This window comes from Gordionus sp. m RMFG-2023, chromosome 2 (genome assembly GCF_954871325.1).
Source record: "Gordionus sp. m RMFG-2023 chromosome 2, tfGorSpeb1-WG-v2, whole genome shotgun sequence".
Taxonomy (NCBI): Eukaryota; Metazoa; Nematomorpha; class Gordioida; order Chordodea; family Parachordodidae; genus Gordionus; species Gordionus sp. m RMFG-2023.
In genome coordinates this window covers 18416689-18436161 of record NC_088776.1, presented here as the reverse complement: position 1 = coordinate 18436161, position 19473 = coordinate 18416689, and the positions used below count along the sequence as shown (strand labels likewise).

Genomic DNA, 19473 nt, shown 5'->3' with positions numbered 1-19473 from the left:
ATCCTTATTTTATGCATAGCCAAGGCGGGGTTATCTGACAACGTAATAGATTCATCTTTCAGGATAATTTTCGATTATAAATTGTAATAGTATTTACAATTTTTATTTGCATTTCTTCGGCCATAAATTATTAACAAAGCAAAATATCTAGAATGCAAAATATGCCTATATCTAAAACGTTGTGCTCTTGTAAATCTATTAACAATTCAAAATCCAAAAATGGGTTATTTGATCTCGCAAGATAGTATGAAGTATTCAATATTATCTTGGTTGGTCCCCAATATGAGTAACCATTTTTTATGCCTCCTCTGTTACAAAAATAATTTGCAATATTTTTTATTTAAACACGTATACACTGCAAGTCAAAAGCTAATATTATGATATTCCTCTATTTCTATTGGCTATACTTTTTAAGAAAGAATTAGAATATGGAAGGGTTCGTTTTTTAATTAAAAATGTATAATTATATGAATATACTATAATTTTGTTCATAAAATATTTTATAACATTCATTTCATGATAAAAATATTAATAATATGCTAAAATACCTCTATGAAAAAATTCAAATTTTTTAGAAGGGACAATTTAACCCTGATAGCATCCTTTATTATATCTGCTCAACTGCCTTGAAGAGGCTGGCTGCTAGCAGCCATCGCTGCCCCATCCCCTATCTCTTCTTTAGTTCACTCTAGAACCCTTGTATGCGTAGGAGTACTACTTTGAATATTTTGTTTTTGTCTTAAGGGACAGTTATTTTATTTCTAATGTAGCATAATAATCCTTTCTTGGATCCCTTCTTATAAATATTTATAATATTCTCTTCAGTTTGGATATTGGAGTTGCAGCAAGCTTCCACAATATAAGATATTTCGTATACTTCTTATTTTACTTATTTTATTATTCGTGGTCATAATAATTTTTCTCTATTTTTTAATATGGAAAAACAATTTTATTTTAAAAAAGGTGCATAATATAATAATCATTTATTCATTCTTTTTTTAAATATCAAAATTGACATCTTTATATATTTGTTGTAATCTTAATATGCAAATTATATTTTAGATAAAATATTACTTGAGGTGAAATATAAAATACATTTTGAATTTTAATATAATACAGAAATTAATAAAAAAGTATGTAAATTAAATTAAATTATAAGTGATAAGACTTATGATATTTACGTTTAAATTTATTGGAATAAATATTGAAATGATATTAAATTCAATAAATTAGTCGCGTATTTAGAAGGTTAGGGGGAGAGTCGGGGCACCTGAGCCTCTCAAAAAATTTTCCAAAACTATATTTTAATTATAAATAGGATTTAATTATTTATTGAAAAATTGTGTGATTTATTTATTTATCTCCCGTTCCACCTCTCCAAAGAGATCCTAGGTACGCTTCTAAACGTTTGTATTTTTATAAGAAGTGCATTATAAGTGGGGCTGCAGCTTAATAATGTTGTATAAGTATAAAAATAGATATTCCAGAATCTAATTAATAAAAGTGTTATAATATAAATAATGGATTGGCATTCTTGATAAAATATATGCTTAAAACAAGGCTCTAATAGTTAAATTAAAATTTTATTGTGGACATTAGTATATTCAAAAAAAATATATATAAGTGAAACCAAAATGCGAAGAATAATTGTTTGAGGCTTGTATGATAATTTATATACATTCACGAGAGTTCAATCACTACAACTTGATTTATTAATGGATAATGAATAAAAATATGATATATTTTAAAAAGTGGTAATGATTAAAAAAATTTCACAAAATGTGAATATTAATGAGGTTAAATAAAATAGTGACTTTTGAGTTCCGATAATCTTTATGATCCACGAGGTGACTGGGATAGAAATTAGAGCTCCCAACCCAGCAAACATAACATATAGAGAATAAGTTTTAGTAAAATTTTCTTTACCAAATACATCTATTATGAAAGTTGTAAGTATAGCCAATCGGCAGCCATAAAGAATTCCAAATATATAATTAAGAAAGCATAGAGTTTCATATATAAAAAATTTATATTTATCGACTACTAAATAAGCTAGACACGTGATACAGTGCAAAATTACAGTTAAATGAAAAAATATAATTTTCTTCTTGTAATTGATTTGAGTACTCAAGACTGCTGAGTTGGATTGGTTTAAATGATATTTGCTTTCTATATTCTTTATTTTTGCCACTTTATTATCAAAATGCAATTCTTTGAAAATAACACTGATATTTGATGTGCCAATCGAGGCATCTAAACTATTCAAACGACCTAAGGTTCGAACTCGGTTTATAAGTTTAAACTTATTTCGACTTTCAATGCGAGCTGTTATAAGAACTATTATAAGTACTAACATGCTTCCACTCAAGTCTCCAAAGCCTATAAAAGAAATCATAGAAGAACCTTGTAGCTGTGAGAGGCCTAATGATTCCGAATAATTCGATATCATAATAGTAATTATCATAGCTCCAGCTTGTTCAAACGAGGCATATAAAAGGAAGCTTATAAATTTATGCCAAAGTCTACTTTTCTTTATAGATGTCTGAGGATCATCAACTTCCTGGATCGTATATTTATCCTGCTTATAGGAAATGTCTGTTATGTTAGTAAACCTTTTAATAATAATATTTTGTGATGGCATATTAACTAGTCCAGATGAAATTGAATTGCCATCAGGATTGTTGATATTGACAAGCAAAAAAGCCGCCACAAAAATGTTAGCGAATATGGCTCCTGATATGAACAAAGAGTCCTTTATATTGTAAGTATCAATGAGGAATCTAAATATTAATGGAAAAATTATGTAACCCGAAGCTATTCCACTTATGCTTAAGGAATGTGCCATAAGATAGTATTTCTGAAAACATAATTCAATAGCACACACTGATGGGGTCATAATAATTCCACTACCGCATCCTATCAGTATTCCCTGCGTGAAGGACAAGAAGTAGAGATTGGGGATCAATATTGCAGAGAGAATAAAGCCGACTATCCCGCACAGACCACCAATAAGCAATGTCTATTTTTTTAAAGTAAAAAGTCGAGTTAAAATATTAAAAAATACATAATGAATATACAAAGGATTTAATAAATCCTTAAAATTTTGATTAATTAGTTTCTACAATAGAATATTACTAAATTAAAATTAGTGCACTGTTACGAATTATCATTTATTCGAATATTCACGAATATCAATTCGGACTATTTGAATAAATTATTTGTATACGAATATTATTCATTACTCGATTAGTTCATACGAATATTAGAACCATTTACACTTGTACTATTACTAATATTTATTCGAAAATATTTTATTGTTGAGTATAAAAATATTAGCAAACATACATTTTACAGAAATTAATAGACATAAAGTTAAGTATATAAATAAATTGCAGAATTAATCAACGTAAATTAGTTACATAAAATATTATTTTTACAATTTAAGCTTTGTAATTTAGATAAGCTCCATAGACGTTGCCAGCATTTTCTTAGGAGGGTAGAAACTTTTGAGTGCCCCCTCCCTTCCATAAATTTTATCGGGACTTTACCCTCTTTTGCAGTCCTTACCCCGGGTCACATTTTTTTAAAGATAACTTTGGTCTTGCACGTCTTTTTTGAAAAATTTTAATTCCAGTAGTAATTAAAAAAATTATCAACTTTTACTTCTATAATTTTTAGAGAAAATGTTATTTATAATGAGATATTATATTAATTTTTTGGAGAGAGGTAGGCGAGAGGAGCGTGGGAGATGATTTTTGTTGGTTTAAAATAATAATTACAAGAATCTTCAAATCTAACAAGCCCTCCCCCCCTCCGATCTCATTAGGAAAAAGTCAATCATTTAAAAAAGGCAATAAGTAATAAGGAATTTTCTCAAAAACTTTTAACGAAAATATTTAAAAAAACAAATAAATTTTAAACTACAAATTTTTTATATAAATATTTAAAAATAATACTTATTATTCGAATAGTATAATATCATTTTACTATTTTAATAATATTCGCGAATAATTCGAATATTCAGGAGCACGAATTAAAATTTTATATTAAAAAATATATTTATTTCTAAAAGGAAATTAACAAATTAAATTGTCATTGGTTCATTAAAAATTACCAAACAATATCCTATTTTGTTAGACATGTAGATTCCCAGAGGACCAACAAAAAATATCAAGGAGCCTGGAATTCCTGTAAGAAATCCAATAAGCACGGCCTCATTAGGAAAGAGTTTTAGATATTCAGCATAATATATTCCAAATGAATAGCAAACACCTTTATTAAATATATGGTTTAAAAATTAAGTGCATAAAAGCCTTGTTTGATCAAAATACTATAATTTATATTGATGATCTGCATCGGGCCTAATTTTTCAAGCCCGGCCCGAAATTTTTTTAAAAAAATTTTGCTGGCCCGGCCCAAACCCGAAATTTTTTAAAAAAGTTTTGACGGCCCTACCCGAATTTATTTAAATTTATTTCTATATATAAAATCAAATATTTTTATTTTACATAAAAAATTCAACATAAAATTGATAAATTTAGATATATTTAAAAATATTTGCAAGACCCGTTTGGGCCGGGCCGAGTTTAGGCCGTTTAGGGGCCGGGTACTTTTGCAGATCTCTAATTTATATTATATAATAGGAAATTGAACATGATCCATTTACAAATACACATTTTTCTAGTTTTTGAATTAGATGTATTCTCTAAAAAAAATGTGTTTTGTACGGAGTAAACTATAATTATTTTTAATAGGGTTTTAAATTAAAAAAAAAATTTAAGCTCACAATATTTTTATAGTGTTTTTATTTAGAATTACTTACGATTTACAATTAGATATCTTCATGGACCTGGTCCCACGACCATGGGCCGGATATTTTCAAATGGACTTGGGTTTAAAAAAATTTTTTAATGGACTTGGGCCTGAAATTTTTTAATTAGATTTGGTTTATTTAAAGTTGCTAATTTAAAAAAAAAAAATTACAATATTTTTTTCATCTAACAATAATAAATTTTAGTATTGTAAACGAAATGATTACTTAAATACACATAAATTTATTTCCATTAAATATATTTCCATTAAATATATTTCCATTAAATATATTTCCATTAAATATAATAACTAAATTTTTGGATATGAACTTGGGCCGGGCTTGGAAAAAATTTTGAAACTTACTATGGGCTTGGGAATATCTTTAAATAATATATATATGGGCATGACATAGGCCTAAAAATATTTTTTAATGCGAGCTTGGACCAACTTCAAAAAATTAAGGCCCATGATGGTCTCTGTTAACAATGCTTATGAGCTTTTAACGTTTCCCACTTTTAACATTTTAAATATGGTCCCATGATAAAAGTTATAAGCGGTTTATTGCCCCTTCATTTGTGAAAAGATTGTTTTTAAATACCATTCAAGTTCTGGTTCCAAATTTTTGATTAGTACTTAATCTAAGTCGATACTAGATGCTTTTAAGATAAATATATAGCAACTTACTTAACTTTCTTATAGTATTTTATTAAATTCAACAACATTTAAATTTTTAATGGATCGAGTAAAATTTATTAACCATTTCTATCCACCCACTGTATCAGTATCAATTTAATTTACAATAATATAATTGAAATATATTATAATCAAATATGAATGCATGGATAATATCAATAGAGTGCAAAAATTATGACGGAAGGGTGAATTGTTGCCTGTCTAGTATCTCAACTTCCCAGAATAAGGTCATATGATGGGGGAAACTGAGACAACTTATTATTTTTTGTTCAAACCTCACATCAGGATCCATATTACATGTAGTCCCTGCTAAAATTAGGAGTATTCGGTTGTTCTATACAAAGCAACCAATCTGAATAAATAATTAATCCTCAAAGCATATATTACAGTGTTATGCAGATTTAATTTCAAAACATTTCCATATTTATTTGAAAATAAAATTATTTGACTTGCAAAATATAATAACATATTATATATTCTTATCAATTTTTACAAGTTAAATAATTTTATTTACAAACGAATTAAAAAATATGGAAATGTTTTGAAATAAATCTGCACAACACTGTAGTTATATTAAAAACTAAGATTATTCTTTAAGAAAATTGAATTTGAAAATATAATTTTGGAAAAAAATGGAAAATTTTCTATTTCCTTGGTTTCATTATAAATTATTTTTACCAAATTATTTTAAAAATAAATCAAGTATTATTATTAATGATTAAACATTATTCCTTATCGGGAAGTAGGGATAATTGTAAAAACTTTTGGGAGTTATAGTTCAATCATTATAAAAAGAAATTTCTAATTTTTTATATCAGACTTAAAATTAGTTGATTTGTTATAATGGCCAGGTGGGAAGATAAAGGCCTCATGGAACATTTTTAGAAGATGGCCATGGTTGGGTGAGGGGGGGGGGTGAAACCCATCATTGCGGGCGTACGGTCTACTTTTACCCGGCCTACGCCCGGGACTCATATGATTTTACTTGAAATTTATACTACGCTATATTAAAAATTTAAAATAATTCTTCTCTCTTTAATATTTACATTTTAATGAATTATTCGTCCTTTGAGTTTGAATGCATTATTCTTCAAGTGAATTTATAAACTTTTGTGTTCATAATTATTGTACAATTATTTCATTCATTTAATGGCTCTCAATCTCAAGCCAATCAGCCTTTAATAAATAAGTGATATAAAATAATCTTCCCATTTATATATTAGGATTAATTTATAGTATAATTCTTATTTTTATTTATGTAATATATTTACTAAATCTTTTCTGTTTTATACATATTTTCTTTATTTTATATTTATATAGTAGGTAAGGTTGCCTGTTGCAAGTAACGGGGAATAATAAATGGTGGGAAATCCGAGATTGTAAAATCTCTAAAGATTAATAAGTTAACAAAATATTTATATAACTAAGAATTAAATAAAATTTCTGGTATATTTTTATAATTTTAAAATAAAAAACGAAATAAGATAATATAAAAAATAATATATTATTTCAAAAAAAGAAGTTAAATTAGAATATAGTTGGTAATACAATGCTGTGCTGATAGTGAGCTTGATCCAATAAAAATATATCGTTGAGTGGGACTCTATAAAAATCCAACATTCGAAAACAGGTAAAGAAACAGAATTGGAATAAATATTATTTATCATTGTATGTATGTTTTATTTTACCTATCAGTCATAATAGATCCCAATATATTAAAATTGTTAAATGATATAAAATTAATACCATAAGAAATAATTAAACTTTTACTTCTAAATCGGAGAGAAAAACTTTTATTTTTAAATCGGTTTTGAACACTTGGAAAGAAAAGATTTTTCTGAAGTTGTGCCTTAAACTTCCTCCAAAGTTAGCTTAACAATTTTCGCATCATTGGTAAACATTTGCTCATATAATCAAGAATCTTACTTAATTCGATTTCTTACAATAATTTTAGTTCTACTGACATCATTAAAAGGCTTCTAGATAATCCTGCCCAGTATTTGCTCGCAGTCTATTTTTAATTATTTTTAATTTGCTGAAAGTTTGTTCGCAATTCATTCGTAAAAATGATAAAGTGAGGTATTCTTAAATTATATATAAGCTGATGTAAGCTGATGTAAGCTGATGTAAGCTGATGGCACATTAAATTTCATATATACATATCAAACATTGCAATTTGTATTGCATTTGGTAAAAGTTTCTCCATCAATATTTCTTTCATAGAATCTTGAATAAATTCTTCATTCTTGCTTTCAGGTTCTGATGGGTAATTATTATGATAAATCAAATCGTCTGTACTCTTTTTCATGCCAATAAGTAGACTATCATAAATTCTAGAAAAAAAAATTAGTTCTTCTAGCAATTTATCCTTATTTTTTGCTAATGAAGAGATGCTTTTCAAAGCCCCTTTAGTTTTACCTATCCATTTAATTTCATCAAAACTTTTAGGATGAAAATACTGCGCATCAATTATTAGATGTTGATTTTTGAAAATTTTTCTGCAAAACTAGTTACTATCTGATCGATGATGTCATGAAATATTTCATCAGCAAATTTTTAGGGGAGTCATTTGAATGTTCATCTGAACATTTCTCAAAACTTATCTTCTATTTACGACTATACGTTCCGGTATTTCAGTTTCCATGATTTATTTGGATATCATCAAATCGGCCAAATATTTATTGATAGATAATGTCATATTTGTAGCTTTCATATGTATTGAGAGGTGTCACAAATACATAAGCTGAAAATGTGGCTATTACTATCAAAATATTCTCCAATGATATTCATTGTAGGCCTTGCTTAAAGAAACAAGAACTTAATATATATATAATTTATTTACCTTAAAAATTAGTCATTTTAACTACTGCAAAAGGTTTTCTGTAATTTGTAGCTTGATCATATATGCTTGTATCCTGACTGCTCTGTCCATCTGTATGCCGAATCTTTTATTTTCGCTTGTTCCTCAATTCGCTTTATAAGCGTGTATAAAATTGCATCAATAACTTTGCCAACGTTAGTTTTTAATAATAACCAAGTAGGTAAATATTTTAAGACGATAATAATACGAATAAAATACTTCCCTATTTAATTTCTATTGGATGCATATTTTAAGTACTAATCAAAGTGGGAAATGGTTTTATTTTTCCATCATTCATGGCTTAGCATTTAAATCTAATATCTATTTCTTGAGAGCGCTTATAGTGCTTATAATTCCATCAGAAAATTAAATTAATATTTAAAAATGTCTAAATTTATCATATTTAAAAATTATTTTGTATTATATATAACATATTTAGATTTTATGCCAATTTTTTTTAAAAAAAATTCTTTTTTCTTTTCTAAGGTCCCCAAATTCTTCTCTAAAGGCTCCCAAATTTTTAAAATCTCCAAACTCCGTGGCACTTTTTCCCACTAGGGTTACTGGCCAGTCCGCCTCTTATATAGCCTATTATGATATACTTCTTAGTTTTTATAATCAATTTTTATTTTTGAATTAAAACTACCATTAGTGAGGATTTCAATATAAGCTTTATATTTTAGAAAAATTAGCAGAAAATGGTATGCAAGATATGTTATTTTATTTTTCAATATCCCATAGTGTAGGAGTTAATATAATGGAAGATAAAAATAAATAACAAAGCTCTCTAATTTAAGTACCCAGTAGAATTTTCGAGTACCTCAATTTAGGTGCTTTTTAAAGTGCTTTTTAAAAAACACCTAAATTAAGATTTTACAAAAAAAATATTACCTAAGCTTTAAGATTTCACATATGTTTAGTCCTCTTTTCTGACCAAATCTCGAAGCTTAAGTAAATATTTTAATTTTTGAATAAAATTTAGATTTAAGTAATATGTAAATTTTAATATCCAAAATTGCAAATGAGATAGAATAATAATTAATTTAGACGAGTATCATGTAAAATTTTATAAAAAAAAAATAAGAAATTAAGGTTCAACTCTAGGGAATTGCCGTTACCTCATTAAAATTTATTTTAGTCTGTCTATAATCACATGATCTGTTTACTATCAAAAAAAATAATTATTCCTATCCTACCTAATCCACAATCTCTCAAACCTTTTATTAACCACCAACCCTATCTCCTATAATCCACTCCATATCTTTACCTCAGTTATTACTTGTTTTAACTTAAATTATTTATACTGATTAAAAAATTTCCTTCAGACATACCTTATTTGAGTTGAGCTAATATTATATTATCGAGATTACTACATAGCGAGGTGTTTTACAACTCCATTGAGGTATATAAATTTTTTTATCTGGCCTAACAAGAACTCTATAAAAGATTAGCCCGTCCAGTTTTGAAAAATAGACCATAGCCCGTCCAATATTGGAGGGGAATCTTGATTTAAAAAAACTAATTTTGGAAGCGTAGTAATTAAACAGAATTAAATTCACTAGGTAATTATGAATGCTCATACAAAAAATTGAAATTAAAGTTTAGGACATTAGACGAATTTTTCCAAATTCGATTGAATTTATTCGGTTCGTCTGAGGGCTGAATCTGTTCAAGAAGAGTTTTGATATCCTAATTAACACAACCATAACAAATTTATTCAGTGAAACTCTTGAGTAGCAATCGTGGCTTGCTTTTTCTTCATACAAAAAGATGAGTGAAATATTAAATTATTTATTTGATATTTTATAAAATATTGCAATCATTTGTGATGACGACTATGGCGGATTTTATCAATATCGATTCAATAGTAGCTTTGTAATTTTAAAAGGTATCAATAACATGAAAAAGAATAATAGAGCAAGACACTCACCGATTCACGATACTTAGGGGACCTTGTGATTTGGCTGATGGGAACAGGAGCTCGTTTATTTTATTTAAAAAATGAAATAGTCCATGGGAGTTTTAATCTGTATTTCTAATGTTAATCCGCCTGCTTGTTTATGTAACACTATAAATTTTAAAAGTATATAATCGAGCCTCCTTTTTTTGGAGAAGGGAGGGAGGCTAGATCAGACCGAAATCCTTCATTAATAATTCTATGCAATTTTTAAGCTTTAATAGCATAGGTTTAGGTCTACACAAATATGAATAGAATAATTGTATTATTTGTATTTGTGCAAATCAAATAATTTATTATTCGTATTCTAAAAATAATCATTCTATTTGAAAATTAAACCTTATAGAATATTTTCAAAAGTTGTAGATAGATTATTAAAAAAATAATTATTAATAGATTGGAAAAATTCACCAAGGAATATGCTGATAATTATGAATAATTTCTATTTCTAGTAATTTCAAATATTGAATAGTTTTTAATAATTCGATTGAATAATATAGAAACTATTATTTGATGAATGGGTTTTAATCTAAACAATTTTGTTATTCGTATATTTAATGAATCATATGGCGTTAAACTATTAGATATATACTAATTAAAAAATTAATTCTATAGAGTGATCCAAGATAAAACTTAAGGGAAATAGGGTTGCATAAAATCGGAAGTTAATTCTAATATATTTAAAATAATATACACATCAAAATTTTATCACTCCATAATCAAGAACTTGAAATGAAATTTTGAGTAAATTAATAGAAAATAGTAGGATATCTTCCAGAAACTTTTGAAAAAAGTATCCACAAACACAAGATATATTCTCCTTTTATTTAAATTTTATCAAACAACACTGATGATTTATTTATATATGATCTAAAAGTTTATACTTTATATAAGTATTCGTAAAATTAGAATTTGAGCGTGGATAACCTAAGCTGACTTGTCTAGAAAGAGTAACTGTTAAAATAAAAATATTATTTGTCTTATCGACTAAATAAAATCGTAGTAGAACAGAATGAATAAACTGTGTTGTTTATTTAAATCATATATATTTTTCAAGAATGTTCTCCTAACCGAAGGACTCATTTTTGGTTGATCAGAATCTTAAAAATATCATTATTCTAGGACTTATAAAATTTTTAAAGATTTTTTTCTTAACAAAATGATACATGATATATTCTTAAATAATATTTCGAAGTAATTTAAAAATTTGATTAAATGAGTTCTTAACCTTACCTCCCGTCATAAAACAGCTGATAAAAGTGGCCAGCATAACGAACCAAGCCCAGCCTCCGTCGACATCATTTGAAAATTTGTGTCCTGAAATGTCAAATTGGGTTTTCCTGGTAATAGCAAAAAAAGCTTTCGCCAGTCGGATGAAATATTTCATAAATTATAATATTATTTTATTTTTAATAAAAAGAATTAATTGAAATTATTTTTTATCAGGTATCTTAATACTATAATATCAATTTTTAATATATATTTTTCAAGGTAATCTTGTTGCAGTAAATAATAACTAATTTTGTAGGATCATCGAAAATTTTTTTTCTTCTTTGCCATTAAAATTTTATAAATAAAATATGGATATTGTATTTTTTTTTAGATTATGTGATCCATTTTTGGATTATCCAAAGTGCATATTATAATTAATATATATTTTTACCAATAAAGTTATATAATTATGTCATTATAAACTTTTTAAATATAACTCTATTAAATATACATAAAATTTTAATCTTTCACTTTGGTCTTTGTAACCGAAATAAAAATTGGAATTATATCTCAATATAAAATATAAACATTATATGATTTTGCCTACAACATAATCATAATTTAATTTTTAAAACCATGCTAAATTTTATGGCCTAAGCGTATTTTAAAATATATGTATAAAATGTGATCCATCACATTTTTATTTATATTATTATAATACATTATATAATAACTATCTTGTTTACCTCATTTGGATAATAATATTTGATATAAAGATAAACAAAGAAACTATGATATGCTTAAATAAAAATAAATTTTAGGGGTATTATTCATGAGGAAGGGGGGCGGGCACCTTTTTAGTCAACATATTTATTCAAGATTATTTTATATTTTAGTCACCAGAGCTTGCTGTTTTACTAAATTTAATAGAAGCACGCCTAAAATGTTTCTAGATCTGATAAAAACATTTTTTTGAGCCCACCTAAATATTAAAACATTCAATTAATTTTGACAAAAGATTTCATCTAATCTTAAGTATCACTTTATTTTTTTTAAGTCAGAACTTGACTTTTTGTATCTTCTATTTATCTAACATTTAAAGATAATTTGTAATTTTTTTTTTAGAATATAAATGATTGGCGTTCCATGTTAAAAGATAAAAATAAAGCCAATTTTAAAATTAATTTTGACAATATACAACCGATGACAACTTTATTTTTTTCGACATTTGTCATTATATTTATCTAGGCAAGGTTATAATTTGAATATAACGTGAAATTATAATAAAGACGAATATATAAAACTGGTAATTATATAAAATCTGAATTTATCATTAAAATCAAATTTGATATCGTATTCACTTATAATAAATAAGTAGAGATATGTAAAATCCGCCCATTAAGAATTTTTACATTAGTTACCCATCTCGGCCGGTTTAATTTTTTCCCCTAACTCGCTTGTTAAAACTTTACTAAAAGTCAGCCCCGGCCTGAAATTTAAGAATGTTCTTACAATCACATTTTAATATCTATATCTAATTTTTCCCCAATGTCAAATAAGGCTCTTATATCTCTTTTCCTCTATGGCTTGTTTTATAAATCAATTGTGTTTGATATCTGTACTGATAAATAACTTGTTAGACAGCTCTTAAAATACAAAGGAATAAAAATATTGTAATTTATTTTTAAACAGTATACAAAATAAGAATATTAGCTTGAAATTCAAAAAAATATATTAAAATTTACAAAAAATCAGTGCAAGCCTGCCTTATTTTTTATGTATAATATAAAGGAAAAAGATAGGTAAAATTCCTAGCATCTATTAATATTATTTTCAATATTGCGTTTAAAATTTGTAGAAGATATAAGAGAGATTTAAAATTTTTAAGGACAAGGGAAAAAAAGGACAAGGGAAAGGTAAAGAAAAGGGGAAAGAAGTGGGGAAAGAAGAGGGGAAAGAAGAGGGGAAAGAAGAGGGGAAAGGAGAAGCGAAATGAAAGCGAAAGGAAAAAGGAAAGAAATATAAAGGAAAAGAGAAAGATAAAAGAAAAAGGTAAAAGGGGAAGAAAAGGGGAAAGGAAAAGAAAAAGAAAAAGGAAAAAATGAAAGGAAAAGAAAGGCAAAGGTAATAAGAGTAATTAAAAGGGAAATGAAGGAAAAGAAAAAGAAGAAGGATTATGAAAAAGAAATTAAAAACGGAAGAGGGGAAAGGGAAAAGGAAAGAAGAAGAGAGGAAGAATAAAGAAAGGAAGGAAAAGAGAAAGAAAAAGGTGGAAAAAAAATTAAAAGGAAAGAGGGGAAAGAGAAAGAACAGGGGAAAGACAAAAAGGAAGTAGGGAAAAGAAAAACTTAAAGAAAGAGGAAAGAAAAGAGGGCAGGAAAGGGGAAAGAAATAGAAAAATGGAAAGAAAGGAAGAAAGCAAAAGGAGAAGGAAAAAAAAAGAAAAGGGGAAAGAAAAAGGAACGGGCAGAAGAAAGGGGGAAATGAAAGAAAAAAAGGGGAAAAAAGAAAGGGAAAGGAGAAAGAGAAGGGAAAAGAGAGGGGAAAGGGGTAATGAAAAGATAATGATGAGGGGAAAGGGGAAGATAAAGGTAATGGAAAAGTAAAAGGGAAGGAAAAGAAAAGAAAAGGGAAGTGATAAGAAAAGAAAAAAGGGAAAAGAAAAAGGAAGAAGAGGAAGGAAAGAGAAGGAGAAAGAAAAAGAAAAAGGAAGGGAAAGAAAATGGCAAAGCAAAAGGAGAACGGAAAAATGGAAAAGGAAGGATAAAGGAGAAAGAAAGAAGGGGGGAATGGAAAGAAAGGGGTGGAGAGAGAAAAGATAAAGAGAAATGTAAGGAAAAACGGAAAAGAAAAGGAGAAGGAAATAAAAATGAGATGGAAAATAAAAAAAAAGAGAAGTGACTAACTTTATTTTGTATGGTTGGTATAATTATCTGGGTTTATAATCTTTGGAACGTTAATTTTGTTGATTAACCAGATATCTCTTTCTTTGTTTTGCTAATCAAAGATAAATGTCAAATTTGTACATCATTAAGAGGGGTTTAAGACAGGGCCTGTTTTCTAAAATAAAAAATAATAATACACTAACCTGCAGAGGAGTCAATATTAGGTTTAACTCTCTAAAAATAGTGTGAATATCATCAGTAGATAAAATAAATGTAATCTAAAATATAAGAAAGTATTAGAAAAACATTTATGCATTTTTATCAGAGTTGTTGAAAGATACTTTTTTGATGGGTCTAGATAAGATACATTATCTAGAAAGTTATCTAAATACAGATACAATTTTTATTATACTCTTACGCGCATGGTTATTATAATTAGTTTTACCAAATTTTAAAATAAAATAACCTAGCGTGATTACCCTTAGGGACATACCCTCGTTAATTTTATTGTAACCATGGTTGATAGACCTATATTTAATTCTATATATTTGACAAAACTATCGTTAAAACGAGATCTTCTAGTAAATCGATGGCAGAGAACGCATCTAAAGCAGACCTGGAAGAAATTTAGAACGCTGTGACGGAAAGATTGCGCAGTACGTGGAGTGACATCACAAACATCAACACCAAGTTAGACACAACAGCTAGCCAACTGGCTAAATTGATAGCGTTATTCAATGCCCAAAGAGACGATAAGAAAACGCCTGGACTTATGTTCTCACCTTCTCCGCCAGACACGACCAAGAAGGCCGTAATAGAGAATCTCTTCATAAACAGCTCGCAAAAGCCGTCTTCGAGCGGAAATCCTAAAAACTTCTTTGCTGCAGAAACCGATGAGACGCCCTGCGTGGACCTCACTAAGGAGTATCCAATTTATACTGACTGAAGAAGAGATACGCACGCTAAATATAATGGCGGAAACTGACAAAGACAAGCTCATAAGAACCGCCAAGCATTTTCTCAATGCAATATGCCTAGCGGAGTGTATGCCAAGATTTCAGCTGAATGGGAGAGATATCTTTGAATTCCCATCGCTTAAAGTATACGTCAAGGAAATGAGCGTCCATTCCTCGAAGGGATATCTCAGTGATGTAGCCGATAAAGCCCAGACCTACGCAAAATCAGTAGCCTTGGGTTGGGACAAATTAAATATGGGTCGCAGAACAAATTAAATATGGGTCGCAGAACAATTTCTGCAAATTCGTCATTGTGCAAGCCCCCAGGCCCAGTCAACACTTTCGTTCAGCCCCCGCTTCCGCTGGTGGACGAAAGACGGGGAGTATAGGGAGAGACAAGCATCCTACCACCGACGACTACGAGCCTGCGATTATCGTCACCACCAACAAGGCCGGCAGTGCTAAGCGAGGGACGAGGCCATCAAACCGTAAAGGATTTTATACTAACATTACCCCCGTCGGCTCAAAAACTAGGAATAGCGAGGGCTCTGGCGCCCTGGGCGGACACTTTTGACAATGGATCCGGGATGTTAGGTGTCAAAAGTTTTTGCCGGGAGGGGCGCTAGAGGAGGAGTCGCAGGACGGAGACGACATCGATTAAGAACCTAGCGACACGTCGTTAGTTGACCTCCCAATCACCGAGCAGTTTGACCATGACGGAGAACCTATCATCTTGGCGAACGTTTATTCAGATAGGAAGGTTTGCATAAACCTAAATTAGGATTCTATTGTGAAAATTCATGAAATAACCTAAAAAATTTATTGACTCGATATCAAATTTCTCAAAATATAATTAAAATAATGATTTTTAGATTCTAATATAATAATATAATGTATGAAGATATATTTATAAAAATGATTATAAATAATTATTAGATTTCAGTAATAAAATATTTTCATTTTGGTCATTCAGGCATCCTTGTTTATCTGTATAGCTACACTAAAACGTATTTCTACCGGAGAGCTTGAAGGGATTTAGGTGTTATATGTTATGAATAACAATTTTATATCAGGATATTCTTTAAAAATATTAAAATCTTGACATTTACTTTTGAAAAAATTATTTAAAATTTGTTGATTATCAAAATTTAAATCATTATTAACATTCATATCTGCTGCTGTGGGGTATTGAAAAAAATTGGATATTAAATTTATTTTTTTTTCACAGGTTATTTGTTTGCAATCAGTTGAAGACCTTGATAATTCATCAACTAATTTTTGTATAAATTATTTTTTTCATTAACAATATTTGATGTTTTCTCTTAAAATTACAATTGTAAACATTTATTTAGTATCTGTAACCTTAAATTTTTTTACAATGTTGGAAGTTGAGGTAATGCTAACTATAATTTTCGTTTTTTTTGGTAGACAAGGCAAACATTTTACTATCAGAGATTTATTTTCTTTATTTTGAGATATTATTTAAAAATATGGTCTATAATTGGCCATGGAAAAACAATGTCTGAACTTGTTGATGCTTCATTGATTATTATTTCTTCCTCTTCATCACTATTAATATTAGTCTAAAATAAATTTTTAAAATTAGTAGAATAAAATAAAATTAACCAATTCCATTGAAAATAAAAAAGGCAGATTCCTTGTATGTCTGGTTTATTGATAAACTCGGATATAGGAAAATAAAAAAATTAATAAATATTCAAAATTAAATAACTTTATATTTCAGCCAATAGTCATTTCAACTAACGGCAATTTTTCACAGTCTACATATTTTTTTTAAAATATTTTATCACTAAAAATTTAGCATAACAAACGACCGCGAATCCCTTTTTCTTAAACAAAAACTTCAATTGGAAATTTTTAAACAATTATACTTGCTTTTTAGGTACATTTTCATTATTAAATTTTAGAGCTTTCGATACTATTAATATATATTTTTATTTAGTAATTATATATATTTTTTAGTTGTTTAATATTTTAGTGTTTTATCATTTTTTTTTAAATTAAACTAATATCAATATTGTTATAAAAATTTTAATTTTATATTTAAATATATATCTTTATATATAAGTTGTAATATTTTATATATATATAATTTTTTTATTATAGTAGTCTTAATATTATATATAATATATGTACTCATATGAAATAAAATAAATTTTGCATTCAAGTATATTTATTTATAATATAAAAAAGTGCTAAATAAAAGTATATCAAAATGTATCTTAAAAAGTATCTAAAAACAGATACCTCTAAAATAATATCTAGATGCAGATACTTAAATATCTAGATACAGATACCACATTTTTATATCTTGATACTTTAACAACTCTGATTTTTAGCATATCAGGTCAATTCAGAGAAACTTTTATCGCGAAACACTTTTTCGCGAAACTTTTATCGCGAATGTCGTTTATCGCGAAGGAATTTTATAGCGAAGGCAATATCGCGAAACCAATTCCGCGAATTTTTTTCCGCTAAACTTTTATAGCGAAGACAATATCGCGAACTTATTATCGCGAATTTATTTCCGCGAAACCATGACCGCGAATACTTTATAGCGAATACATTTTAGCGAAACTTTTATCGCGAACTCTTTATAGCGAATTTATTTTCGCGAAACTTTAACCGCGAATACTTTATAGCGAATACATTTTGGCGAAACTTTGATCGCGAACTCATTATCGCGAATTTATTTCCGCGAAACCTAAACCGCGAATACTTTAGAGCGAATACATTTTAGCGAAACTTTGATCGCGAACTCGTTATAGCGAAACTTTAATCGCGAACCATTTATAGCGAATTTTCTACCGCGAATGTATTTGCGCGAAATTATTATAACGAGCGCATGACCGCGAAAATTGTGAATTCATTTTAAGTGAAATCGATATATTCAATATCAATTTACCAACCGAAGTTTCTTAAATCATAAACGCTAATGTTTTAAGAATATTTTATTACGTATTGTTTATTTAATAAGCATGTAACCTCTATCTGATGTGATAGAAAATATATTAGTCTTCCTGGTCTCACTCACTCATGGTTGTAAGTATGGAGCGGACATTTTGGGTTAAGTTTTTAGCAGAATAAGTTAACCCTCCCCCCCCCCCCAACATAAAATTTAAAAGTGTGCTTTATGTCATTTAAAGTAATACTTTATTTCTAATCTAGATAAAAAAAATATACTGAAAGCTAAGAATTTTTTATTGATTTTCTCAGATTATTTTAATTATAGAAAATTTTACTGATAATTAATGCCTCCTAATTACAATTTTGAGATAATGTACATCGATATAACTTTGATATAATAGTAACTAATTCATTTGAATATTATGACCTTTCCTTTTTCTTCTATTCGCATTTTAATAAATAGAAATAACTGCAAAGTTATGATTAATCAAAAAAAAATTCAAAATATTCTAGATTACATAAATTTGTAATATTTATGAAGAATAAATTATGGAAATAAATCATTAGATCTTCAATTATTTTAGTTTTTTATTTTTGCTGATTTCACAAGTCAAACTAAACAATATAAAAAAAAATTAAAAAACGTAAAATAGTTTTCATCATTTTTTAAAATAATACCAGTTCAATTTAAATCATAGCGTATTTGTGAAAACATCGCTAAACGCTTCTACTCAATTTGTAAGCACTTTTACTCATTTTTTCTAATAAAATGGAATTAAAAAAATCAGGATTTTTTGAAAATAAATATAAAATGTTCCAAATCAAGAAAATAAAGATATTCCAATATCGGGAAATCAGGGCAAAATGGGTTAAGTGTTTATTTATTTACTTTTACATATTTTACCACGACAAGGGTGGGGGGGGGGGGGGTTGATAAAAACATTTTCTAAATTTTGAGAGGAATATATAAATGAAGGATAATAAAAAATAATTATAAAAAGTGGCTATATTTTAATTATATTAAATAGGTGTATTATTCAATTTTCTCATTCATTTTGTAAATTGCAAAAATTTTTAGGCCCGGCCATACCTCCCATATTCTAAGAGTGAGGTGGGATTTTTAATGACTAAAGGATAAAAAGCGGGAAAGCGCCACAACTGCAATCCTTT

At 27.8% G+C, this 19473-nt stretch overlaps 1 protein-coding gene across 2 annotated transcripts; it reads right to left on the bottom strand.

Annotated features, from left to right (window-relative positions):
- Window positions 1-969: 969 nt before the first annotated feature.
- Window positions 970-12081, bottom strand: LOC135923162 (uncharacterized). 2 transcript variants are annotated; one of them, XM_065457758.1, is made up of 3 exons: window positions 11551-12081; window positions 4115-4272; window positions 970-3019 (listed from the first exon to the last, which is right to left on the bottom strand). In XM_065457758.1, exons 2-3 carry the CDS (start codon window positions 4139-4141, stop codon window positions 1745-1747), a joined length of 1302 nt encoding a protein of 433 aa, XP_065313830.1. In that variant the 5' UTR covers window positions 4142-4272; window positions 11551-12081; the 3' UTR covers window positions 970-1744. The 2 variants fall into 2 exon arrangements, with proteins under 2 accessions (XP_065313830.1, XP_065313829.1); XM_065457757.1 differs by having other exon boundaries at window positions 992-3019; window positions 11556-12067.
- Between the last annotated feature and the right edge of the window lie 7392 nt (window positions 12082-19473).